The sequence below is a fragment of the Pseudonaja textilis genome, chromosome 1, assembly GCF_049901715.1.
Source record: "Pseudonaja textilis isolate UNSWEBS1 chromosome 1, rPseTex1.2, whole genome shotgun sequence".
Classification (NCBI taxonomy): Eukaryota; Metazoa; Chordata; class Lepidosauria; order Squamata; family Elapidae; genus Pseudonaja; species Pseudonaja textilis.
In genome coordinates, this window is record NC_141990.1 from 248,939,801 (window position 1) to 248,952,585 (window position 12,785).

The 12,785-nt window shown below is 41.0% G+C and overlaps 1 protein-coding gene across 10 annotated transcripts in view; it reads right to left on the minus strand.

The window, feature by feature from the left end:
* Positions 1-12,785, minus strand: part of BBOX1 (gamma-butyrobetaine hydroxylase 1) — a 40,004-nt gene that overhangs the window by 11,003 nt on the left and 16,216 nt on the right. For all 10 annotated transcript variants that reach the window (XM_026706302.2, XM_026706293.2, XM_026706285.2 and 7 more), the window contains one exon: positions 7,422-7,620. In XM_026706302.2, coding sequence (XP_026562087.2) covers positions 7,422-7,620 — 199 coding nt within the window. The remainder of the gene's footprint in view (positions 1-7,421; positions 7,621-12,785) is intronic.

Here is a 12,785-nt window from a genome sequence, read left to right on the forward strand (position 1 = left end):
GTGCAGGATGATATAGTCTTTTGGGTGTTAAAAAAAAAAAACTTCACCGTCCTCTTCCCTGAAACTTTAAATTTCAGCCCTTTTCACATCATTTTATTTTATGCTGTTGCACACAGACTTCATTCAGTGCATCTTGCTCCTCGTCCCCCCCACCCACTGGGCTAATCCTCTGCCGAACATTGCCTGCTTAATTCATCACATATTCACTATCCGTTACAGTCAACTGGCAGAAATAATTTTTCCAAACCACTGCTTTGCTATTTTTAACTTGTAACAAACTCTTCTATTTAACAAACATTAACTTGCTCTTTTGTGGGAATTTCAGTATAGCTTAACTTGGTTGGTCATAGTCAATTAACTCAACCCCAAGTAGTTAAACCATTTTGTAATTGGTTTCCCCCCTCTCTCTGTGCATGTATGGGTGTGGGGGTTTGTACGAATGAGACAGAATTATAAAATAAACAGTATATTTTTCTCTAAATGCAAGGGAGGATACCGTAAAAACTATCCTTCTTTCCTTCCTTCCCTTTATTTGTGTAGCTTAATATGGTTTTTTTTTTAATGTTAGTAGACTTGAGTTTTTCCTGAAATCACCAGAAAAAAAGAGAGGCTATTTCAAAATGGCCTTTTACTTCATGGTGAAAATGCAACATGAGATGCATATCCAGTGCCAATTATCTTCTGCTGGAGCATAATGGCTTATTCTCTATTTTCGAGAGTGTTTTTCTGCATAGATTCCACAAACAGCTCTGACTTCCAATTTTAATTGTTCCAATAGAAGAAAATATCTGTAGCTCGGGGTTTAATTGTGGAATACCATAGAGAACTCTACAATTTTATTGTTTATAACAAACCATTTCTGCCTAAGGGATGAAGATGTAGTGATTTTCCTTCAATTATTCACAACCACTTTTCCTCTCCATTAGTAACTACATGACAAATGAGAGATAAAAAAACTCTACGTTATTAGTTCTCAACATTAGAGTGAATTTGGATGTACATATTCTTCCAGTCCTCAACATACAAACAATCCTTTTATGAACAGGTTATGTTCTAAGATGCTGTTTGTCAGTCCATTTGGTTCATAAGTACAATCAAACATATATTAAAAAATGCATGGTACAGTTCTTACCTTACATAACTTAACCCACATTTCTTCTTCTCCACCTGATCAATTGCGGATTAACCCTAACCCTCGTGCCTTCTAAGCACCAGCAAATGCCTTGACTTCCTCTTACCCCTTGCTTGTAGGGGATGGCCAAGAATGCATCCTCCCAGCTAGTGAAGGGAGACCAGTTCTGGGTCCAGAAATCCTTTCCGGCATAGATCCACTGCAGCTTTGGCCACCGGCTCTAGGGCCTGGCTTAGAGTTGTTCCATGGGGACTGTCATTGGGGAAAGGCCATTGACAAGACCATCAGGTGCTGCATCCTTTGTGACCCATAGGCAGAGGACTAAGGTACACACTGGTTGGTCTGGATTCTATGAACAGCAGTAGCAGTGGTGGGATTCAAAATTTTTTACTACCAGTTCTGTGGGCATGGCTAGGGGGTGTGGCCATGTGAGCAGGTAGACGTGGCTTTTTTCTTTTTGCAGCACATCCCCCATTTTTTGGGCCTTCTGGGCCTCAGGCAAGCCTCCTGGGGGGAGGGCGTTTTTGCTCCCAGAAGGCTTCCCTAGGGCTCAGGAAGGCAGAAAATTCCGCCGAAGGGGGCATGCAGCACTCCCCCATGCTTTGTTTTGGGGCCTTCTGGGCCTCAGGGAAGCCTCCTGGGGGAACGTTTTAGTTCCCAGGCTTCCCTAGGGCTTAGAAAGGCAGAAACTGAGCCTTCATTTTGGGGCCTCCCCGGGGCCTAGGAAGGCAAAAAATGGAGTGGGGTTGCCTTCTTGGGCCTCAGGGAAGCCTCCTGGGTGAAGCAGTAAGTAAGCGAGGGGAATTCCAGCTGATTGTAAGAACAGGTGATTGTCAGGAGGAGGAAAAAGAAGAAATACCTTAAGGAGTGACTGCATGGGCTAGTGTCAGGCGAGCAGGGTGAGTGAGCATTGGGCGGGTGGGACAAGCGAGCGAGCAGCAACCAGGTCGGGGGCATGGCCAGCCAGAAGTTACTATCTGTTCGGCAACCCACGCCAAATCCTTGCTACTGGTTTGCCCAAAGTGGTGCGAACTGGCTGAATACCACCACTGAGCAGTAGGCCACCCTTTACCCGGCCATTCTTCAAAAAAAAATGAGGTGCATTTGGTGGGGGTTCCCAGTGACGGGAGATCCTTGGCCCCAGGTCCCTTAATATTATTAAGTGTCTGGGGGTGCAGATAACTAACAATCTGAGCTGGTCCCTCCACACATCACCCTTAGTAAAATGTACAAACCAGTGTCTGCATTTCCTGCATTGGATGAGGAGAGCACCTCTTCCTCCTTCACTTCTGGCCATTTTTTACAGAGGCATGATTGAGGGTATTTTAATAAACTGCATCACTGTTTGGTTTGGTGGTAGCAATGGTTCAGATAGAAAGCCTATACAGAGAGTGATAAGGACAGCTGAGAAGATTATAGGAAGCTTGCTTCCTGTTATTCAGGCTATTGCTTATAAGCACCAGGTGCTTAGAGCTCAAAGCATTGTTAGAGACCCCACAAACCCACTTCATGGTCTATTCCTGTTGCTCCCCTCTGGGAGTAGGTTTCAAAGTATTTCTAGCAGGACTACCAGATTCTGTAACAACTTTGTTCCTTATGCCATCCAAATGATGAACTCGCAAGATTCAGTTTTGGAGTCATGTACATGTATACATCCAAACTAGACTATGTTGTTTCTCTGTGTCATAAAATATCTATGTATGTGTGTGTGTGTGTGTGTGTGTATGTATGTTCTCTTAAGTTTTTGCGGGTACTCACATGTATGGCATTCAGCTTTGTTCGGGTATTTTCCCACGTCATTGTAGTTGTGCTTTGAAAGTTGTAGCAACGTTTCGGCAGAATCTCATCTGCCATCATCAGGCTTCTGATGATAGATGGACACAATCAGAAGCCTGATGATGGCAGATGAGATTCTGCCGAAACATTGCTACAGCTTTAAAAGCACAACTACAATGATGTGGGAAAATACCTGAACAAAGCTGAATGCTATGTATGTATGTATGTATGTATGTATGTATGTATGTATATATGGATCTTTGGTTATTCGGGTTTTCTCCCGTGTAAAATTGGAAGTGTCTTGGTGACATTTCGACGAAATCTCATTCGTCATCTTCAGGCTTGTGTCTTCAGCTTTGTGCTTCTCGGAGTAATGTGAGCTTGCAGCTGCTTCTTCCTTTTAATTGCTAGTGGGGGTGTGACTTGATTGGGTGGGGGCTTGGCTGTGTTCTGATTGGTTGGGGGGGTTGGCTGGGTTCTGATTGGCTGGGGGTGTGTTCTGTTCAGGTGGGGGCTTGGTTGTGCTCAGGTTAGTCTTAGTTGCCGGGGGATTTGAGCTGGTGAGCTATGATCCTATTGTTTGGCTTCGTGTTCGTGGTCGTGCCACGAACATCTTCATGGTGGACGTCTATTCGCTTCATGCATGGGTCGGAGGGGTTTGAAGTGCGTAGTGATGCAGCTACGGTATGGCTTCTGGTCTGTGGTCATGTCTCATCATCTGTGTGGGTATGAGTCTGCTTTCTGTGTGGAGGTGTGGTGGTAGCATCTTGTGTGGCCCTCGTGGGTGTGGGTCTGGTGTCATTCTTCATGTTAGGTATTTGTTGGTTAGTGAGGGCGGGTTTCCAAATGGCTGGTAGGCGGGAGGTATCATCTCGTTTATTCATGCTGTGTGGGCATTTTTCTATCTCTATGGCTTCTCTGATTATTCTGTTGTTGAAGTGTTCAGTTTTGGCGATAGTTCTGGTATTTTTAAAGTCAATCTCATGTCATGTGGCTTTGAGGTTTTGGACCAGGGAAGAGGTCAGTTCTTCTTTTTTGATTGAGTTGTGTTCTTCAATGTGTGCACTTATTCTTCTGTTGGTTTGTCCGACCCAGGAGATTACAGCACAAGATCCAGGATATCTCCACAACAAAACCCACAAGGCCATCATACAGCCCATTATACCAACATCAACTCCATCAACCAATCAAGAGGCAGCAGTGCAGCCAACCAGCCCAGCACACCAGCCCACCCCCCCCGACCAGTATTTATAGAGAGACGGCAGCTCCGATCACACACTCCTTGCAATGGCACGAAGCTGAAAGCACCAGCCTGAGGATGGCGAGTGGGACCTTGCCGAAATGTTGCCAAGATACTCTTAATCTTACACGGGAAAAGACCCGAACACACCTTGACCTACATATGTATATAGTCATGTTGATGTAGTGTATATTGGAGGTTGTGACCCTTTGAGAGCTGTAATGCAACCAAATTTTATTTTAAAGTATGCCAATTGGTTTACATTCAAAGTGACAATAAAGGTATTCTAAGTCATTCTTGTGCAGTCACAAGCCTCTTTGTCTGCCTGGTCGCTTGACTTTTTCCCCCTCTTCTCCATGCTATCGAGCAAACACCTGCCCAACCTGGTGACTTTTTCCCACCCCTCAGAGAGGAATGGGCCTGCATCCTAGGAATGGGCCACAGCCAGTCTTCTTGACAATAGACTTGAGGTTGCCATAAATGAAGCTTTTGCTGCCTTCTTCTACCTTCCAGGACCTTCTAGGTTGGAGTTACAAAAGTTTGTAAAAAGTTTTGAGCTTCCTTGAAAGTTCGTAAGTAGGAGACTGTCTGTACTAGCCATTTCCAACCATGGATTATCAATCTCTATATTGTCTGGGAATTGTCTGGGCAGAGTGCGAATTTGGATAAGACTGGCTAAGCCAATTCAGTGTATGCAAATGGAGCTTCCATATCACCTTGCATTAAAAACATAGCTGGGTGTATGCAAATGTTGCTTTTGTGTTCTAATCTGAAAGGAATGTAAATCTTCTAGTCAAGGTTTGGAATGTGTATATGTAATCACTTTCTCCTGTTTGTTTTTAATAGTTTCCGACAGAGGAAAAAGAAGTGGAGAAATTTTGGTTTCTAACAAGAATAATGGATATTATCTGAAACAAAAGAGGGGGAAATATTAACAGTTCTTATTGGCTGGAAGCCTTTGCATATGCTGGGTTTTGTAGTTTTTCAGTAGGTCATTGAATGCATAACTGTTATAATAGTGCTCAAATGAGGCATTAGAAATACTGGGTATCTGCTAGCCTAATGGAGAGATTCCCTAAATAATTTTCATGTTGTCCTTTTCTTGTAATGTGAGAGTCTACTCTAGACGTGCAGATTTTGGGGACATTATTAAAATGGCAAACAGACACAGCTAATGTGTTTTTAAATCAACAGATAAAGCTGCCATTATTTGGATAACAAACATCCAAATGACCACTTTGTTTCACTAAACAGAGTTTTCTCTTTGTTGCCATGTCCTAGTAATCTAATAGTAGCTAAAGTGCTGGTTTATAGACTAGGAGACAGTGAATTCTAGGCCTCCCTTCGGCATAAAAGCCATGTGGGTAACTTTGGGTCCATCACTCCTTCTTAGCTCAACCCATCACACAGGATTATTGTAGGGATATTAAGAGGCAGGAGTATTAGGCCTGTTTGCCATCTTAAGTTATGTAGAAGAAAAGGTAGACTAAAAATCTAGTAATAATAATCTGGATTTTGGCAGTCAGATATGATAATCCTACCACAAAAGCTAAAATTCCAAGCTTGTCTAACTCAAAAGACTCCCCAGTATAACCATTTTAATATTGTAAGCCTCCCAGTGTTTACCATGTGGTAAGATGGGTGGCCCATAAATTTAATAAATAAATAAAATTATAAATGACAATAAAAGTCACACAAAATAGTTTCGGCATTTCTACAAGACCCTTTCTGTTGAGAAAGTTAAATGTGCTTGTGACTGTGACCATGATAAAAAGTGTTCCTGCATAAACCTATTTCTCAACAAACTGGAAAATATGTTTCTACTGCACATTTCAATTAAACAGTGACATTTCTAAAGGATATTATCAGCATTTAAAATGAAGCTTCCTGAAACCCATATTAACCATAGCAACAAATTCTGAATAGATGTTGTAAGACTAACAAGAGAAATAAGTTGAAACATAGGATGGGCAAGATAAGACACCATGGTTGGGAAATCAATGGCCCTGATCAGAGATATATAATTAGTTTTACACAGTTAGACTTTGAAGTCTAATACCATTATTGCAGGTGGAGACCTTGAATGATGGATGTAATTTCTTCAATGGAGATACAAATTTTATTAATAATCCACAGGGTCACTTATCACTACTGGCTAGTGTGCCAATATGCACATTTTGGGAGAAAGCAGACCTTACCATAATTAAAGTAAATTTCTTTTTAATTATATCCAGGATACAAAATGGGAAAATGAAAATGTCAGTGGGTTAATCTATAGTACTTAATGACCTCAAAATGTTTTCAGTTATAACTCTCTTAGTCTTGCAGGGCAAATGATCGAAGATTCTGGGATTTAAGGGAAGCTGGTTCTAAAAAGTTTTACTGTTAACTATAGGACTGCGGGTTAAAATTTTCTATGCCAAGAACTGGTTCACCTGAAATGTTAACCCCATGATTTACTTTACATCATGTGTAGCAGTCTGCAAATTCTATGTGACTGACAAAATCATTTTTGTATGGTTCCTGGATCTCCCAAAATTATATTGCTAAATTTCAATGGCAAAGTACCAAGAAACAGGTATAATTTCCTGCTGTTTCACATCTAAAATAAGACAAAAATACACAATAAATCTGCTTGTAGGCTTAATGCACCAAAATCCAATTAATAAATAAAAATAAACATAGTTTTGCTATCATCTACTCTTTATCTGGATTACTACAGCTCAGCTATGTTAGTCATAGCGCAGATAAGGAAGGTCTGCTCTCTGCTTTTCTTCTTGGGTTGGTTCTGAGGATATTAAAAATGTCTAATAAAGATTAATCAAAGCTTATCATGTCATCTCAAACTTCTGCTGGTGTCAATGGGAGGAAAATCATGATATAAAGTTGCGTTCTTTCAAAAAAAATCAAATTTATACTTTTCCCCCAATCAAAACTGGTAAATTGCCATTAATTAAAATGGATTTCCTAAAAATAATTTCCAAATCTTTCTTAATAGTTTTCCAGAGCAATATAGGATTCTTATCTAGCTGGCTGTTGTAATGTGTTATACCTGAATACTAAACATTGAAGCTGTCTCTGGACCAACTAAAATGCCTTTAACTCCACTAGGATCATTTCTGGTTCTAGTAATACCAAAAATGTGAAGAAAATGGCAACATAATATTCATATACACTTATTCTTCTCCTACCCAAAAAGTTTATGCTTAAGACATGCTTAGGCATGGCAGGCAAAGCCACATCATTTCTAAAAATAAAAATGTAACAACTTACCCATAAAATGTGAGGCGAAGGAATCCAATGCGCTGCCCAAGCTTCAGAATTTCTCCCTGTTTAATAGCAGCTCCCGTTAGTAGCACAATTCCCACCTTTTTAAGAGTAACCAACCACTTGTATGCACTTTCATCACTGTGCAATACCTCTTCAAAGTCTATAGTAGGGAGCTCAAGATCAGAACCCCAATATTGGCGCTCTGCATAAGAAATATATAAATCAATTATTATGAATTATTTTATCATTATAGAGAATTCCATTTTGTTCTATACTGATCAGACTGCAACTTGGGTTTCGTGTTCAGTTTTAAGTATCATACTATACATTCAGACAAACAAGTTCCGAGAAGATCAAGGGGGACATATGGAGACTGAAGTAACTGGTAATACGTACACTTGACCAGAGGAGACTGAGTGGATGGCTTTTAAATCTTAAAATGATGTTCAAAAGATTTAAAACATCTTTTCCATCATTCCATAGAACAGGATGCAAAATAATAGATTCCAGTTAAAGGAAGGCAGATTATAGGTCAATATTTTAAAAAATTCTAGCAGAAACAACAATTGGATAGTGGAAGGAATTACTCAAGAGAACCAGGTTGATATGTAGTAAGACCTTCCACTGTGGATGAATAGCTACCAACCTGATGTGCATCACTGAGACTTAGAAACATAGAAAACTGAAAGGAGAAAAAGACATCATGGTCCATCAAGTCTGCCCTTTGAGTTTTTTGTTTTCTTCTTAACTGATGCATTTATTATTTTTATTTATTGGTTTTATTTTTAATTTATTTTTTTTTAAAAGTTTGTCAGTTGAGACCTGGGTAAGCTTGGAGGGAGATTGCCCTGCTCACACTTATGTCCATCTGGGTTTTGAGTCTAATACTAGCTGTGCTTCCAGGGAGAGGATGGAATGGCTGTTGTCATTAAGGAGGTCTCATGGACTTTTAGAGGTGCTGTTTTGCAGGTATTTGAATGTGAGATTCTCTGGCTGAAGCTCAGCTGCAGGGAGCACTTGGAATTGTTGCTCTTAGCTTCCCTGCTGGTGTAGTAATGTCCCTGCCTGAACTGACAGATTTCACCCCAGGTCGGTATGGAACCCCAAGGCTTGTTGTTCTTGGGGACTTCAATCTCATCCTAGGTGAGGCTGAGGCTGGGTGAGCTCAGGAGTTGACATATACCATGGTAACCATGGAACCACCCACATGTCACACACTAAATCTGGTTTTTATTTCAGGGCAACGTGCATTTGGCTTTTGAGGATGTTACAGTTGATCTTTTGCCATGGTCAGATAACTCCTTAATTTGTTATTTAGCCTACTGGTGCTACCTCCTCTAGAAGGAAAATAGGACCTAATAGATTAATCTGCCACAGACAATAAACTCTGCTGGCTTTCAGAAGAAGTTTGGATATTTTTTTTCCTAAGGATCTGATGAGTATTTTAGCTGAGTCTTTGATCATTGTCTGTAATTGGGGCCTTTGGCTGAATTGTTGCCCCATGGCTTCTTATTGTTTGCTGATCCTGGAGAGATGCCTAGAACTCTGTTGGAGGAAGATGAAGAGCAAAGCAGAGCACAAATAGAATCTCATATGAGAAATCACACTGTGGTAATAAGAGTAGCACAACATTATTTTTCAACTCTAGTCATCCAGATTCCCTTTTTAAAAATATGCCGCCTATGGTTAGACTTAAGTGTAGCACACAAAATTATCTGCTACAATGTCCTACCAATCAATTACTACTTCAGCTTCAACCACAACAATACAAGAGCACACAGCAGATACAAACTCAATGTAAGGTAAACTTGATTGCAGAAAGTACAACTTTAGCAACAGAGTGGCCTGGAATGTACTATCTGATTCTGTTGTTACATCCTCTAACCCCCACTCCTTTAACCTCAAACTAACCACTATTGACCTCACCCCATTCCTAAGAGGTCTGTAAGGGGAGTGCATAAGTGTACCATCGTGCCTACCGTCCCTGTCCTATTGTCCCCATTTATTGGTATCTATTTCCTGCATTCTTACCCATGTTTATACATATATCTATTATCTTGTAAGTGATTGACAAATCAAATCAAATCAATCAATCAATATGATTCATGCCCTACTAGGGAAGAATTAATTACATGACCATTTGCAGAGTCACTGTGAAGAATAGTGGCAAATAAAATTATAAGGATTCCCTTGAAGCTGAACTATAACTTTGCGAGTCCTAATGAATGATGGAAGCAAGGTCTTATGTGAGTAGCTGAGATGAGTTTGAGCCTATAACTCCTGAAGTGGTGAACAGGATCCTTGGATTGGTTAATATGACTACATGTTTATTATATTCATGACCCTCCTGACTGCTTAAGGCTATCCAGAAGGTGACATGAGAAAGGGGTGTTGGGTCCACTCAACAGGCTTTGCTGAAACAAAGTTGTACTGGATAATTTTTATCCCATTTCCAACTTTCCTTTTAAGGTTGAAAAGGTGATTAGGTTCTATCAGGTTAAAGAAGAATATGACAGAAACAGATTTATGTGAACCCCTTCTTGTCAGATTTCAGGCTTGGATATAATACTGAGAAGCTCAGGTTGCTCCTGTTAATAACTACTTTTGATAGGGACAGAACAGGAAGAGTGCAACAATAATTTCTTTGATGTTTTCAACAACACTAGACATGGCATCCTCCTGGTCTACCCACACAGTTTAGGAATGAAGACACAATGTTGCAGTCTTTCACTTACTATCTCTATGGTTGGGTTCAGTTGGTTTGACAGGAGGGAAGAAATCAAGTCCAAAGCCTCTAGCGCAGTGGTCAGGAACAGGGGTAAATTACCCCAAATGGGGTAAAAGTGAAAATCTGGGGTAATGAGGAGGTTGCGCTGGCCAATGGCGGAACTATCGGCATAGCAGCAGTTATTAAAACACCCTTGAGGCAAATTTATCCCCTCCACCCCACCCTTGTTTCCTGGGTCGGAAATGACTCCAGGCTAGATTCTGCAAGAGCCGCGCCGCCCGTTTTTTTAGGGAAGGCGAGCTTCTGGCATAGGGCAGAGCATTTTGGGAAAGGGACGCTTTCCCCGCGCTGCGATGACCGCACGCTTTCGCACAGTTTGTGTCACCGTGGCTCCCAAATATCATCCTCCCTTCCCGCTTCCTCGCCCCCAGGCCCTGCCTGCCTGCCAACTAGCCAGCCAGCCCGGCTCCCTCCCCCGAAGCCTCTCATCACTGCCAGGCACACAGGAAGCGAAGAGGCACCTGCAACTGCCGCCTTGGCCCCGAGAAAATTCCCAGAAGCCCTCGGGAAGCCTGGTGACATTTCATTCCCTGAGCGAGCTATCCCGCCTTCTTCCCAGCCGCGGGGAGGGCACCCCTCCCGCCTCGACCTCCAAATTATGTGTCAGCAGCCTGAGGTGGCCGGGAGGGGGGAGAGGCCGGGAGGGGTAACGTCTGCGTTTATAAATTTTTTGGGGGGTAAGAGGTAAAAAAGTTCCCTGACCCCTGCTCTAGCGTGTGGGATAATTCTCTCCTCTTCTGTTTAAGATTTACCATCAGGTGAGGACATTCATTGATTTGTAGTCATATATAATCAATATATGGAGGATACTTAACAGTACATCTTGATTCCAGAGTACCTAGGCAATGGTGGAGATTGCTGGAAGGGACAGAATTCAAGCACATCCCTGACAAAATCTAGTTGTAATTGGGTTTTGGACCCCACAGAGATGGGGATTATTCATCTTTAATCCTGGACAGGATTGCACTGCCCCCTTCCAAACTGGTGCACAATTTGGGGGATCTACACAGACCAGTTTGGAAGGGGGCAGTGCGACCCTGTCCAGGATTAAAGATGAATAATATAAAATTGGACTGCATTAAAAATGTAATGGAAGATTAATAAAATAAATACAATAAGAATAGTAATTCTTTAGTAGCACTCAATTAGAAATAATAAAGAACATTAAGGCAGGCTGAAAGCAGCTGAGTAACACTGCATGATTATTATGGAACAAGTCCCGTTCTGAATGTTAGTGGTGAACATAGAAAGAAAGAACTGGCATTATTGAACAAAATACTGTAGGTCTACATTAACTCTTATATAGAACTAGCTGATTTCAAAAGAGCAGCACTTCAACAGTGATAAACTATTCTAATGTGCAAAGTATCTCGTCCACATGAAAGGTACCATATGACTGTAGTGGCAGTGGTGAAACAGCTTCCCTGCTGAAATTTGGAGGGCTCTTATATTTTTGTCCTCTCAGAAAGACCTGTTTCTTCACTCAGAGAATAGGCCAGGATATGAATTGAAGCCAGCGTATATGCAGCCAATGTGAGGTTGTTATGGTGCCTTGGATAGTGTGATGGGATTTAATTTGGGGTGTTTATGCTTGTATTGTGTAGTTTATCTGTATTAGTTAGGTTGCTGTTGGCTGCTCAGGATGGGTGGCCATATAATACTTTTGAAATAAATAAAAGACTCTTTAAAAATGGCTATTGTTCTATTTCCCAAATGCCTAGAAAAGTTGCAAGGTTCCTTATCAAGACGTACTAAGTTAAAAGAACTGAATTCCAACAGAGACTTTCTCACAATGGAGTTGTAGCCTTTTGCAACCTCTCACGAAATGGCACAGCTGGGAGAATTCTATCCACCAAAAGGAAAAACTTTTCTCATTGCTAAAAATACAGAAAAGGGCTAATTTTGAAAAGTAACATTTGGTAAATCTTTCAGGAAAGCAGTTGCTCTTTTAAACTGTGTGTATAATATTGCAAATCATAAATAATGCCAAACTTTTAAACAAAATCTGAAAGCCTCTTTGCATTTTACCAAACAATCTAAAGTATTCCCTAACTCAACTGATTATTGCGATGGAAGAAGATGCCTTTTGTTCTTCATTACACAAGGAATCATTCCCATCTCAGAAATTTCTTGGTTCAGGTATGAATGTTAGAAGTATTCTTTCAGGAACTTCAAGGTTTAGAAACAATCTTCCCGGAATATCGCTTTAGGGTAGGGAGGGTTAAAAAAAATGTGGGTCTGTTGCTGTTTTCACGACCTTCCTCAGGCTGTTGGATAAACCAGATTATTTATCTGATGGAATAGTCGTGTGCTTTCCCAGGAACAATAAAATACCCACGATTTATTTTTAACAATAGCTGTCATAGTACTTTACTATTGAAAAAGTAACTACTGCTGGATCATGAAAGACAAGAAACTACTGCAGCTATCTGTAATAAAACAGCAGTTGTATAAAGCATGTCAAGATTCAAAGCCAGGAGAAACATATGCTACATCTGTGTGCTCGTGCAGTATGTGTATATGCAGATCTTTTAAAAGGTGACGTGATTTCCTTGGAATTTTTCTCTTTTCCATTTTAG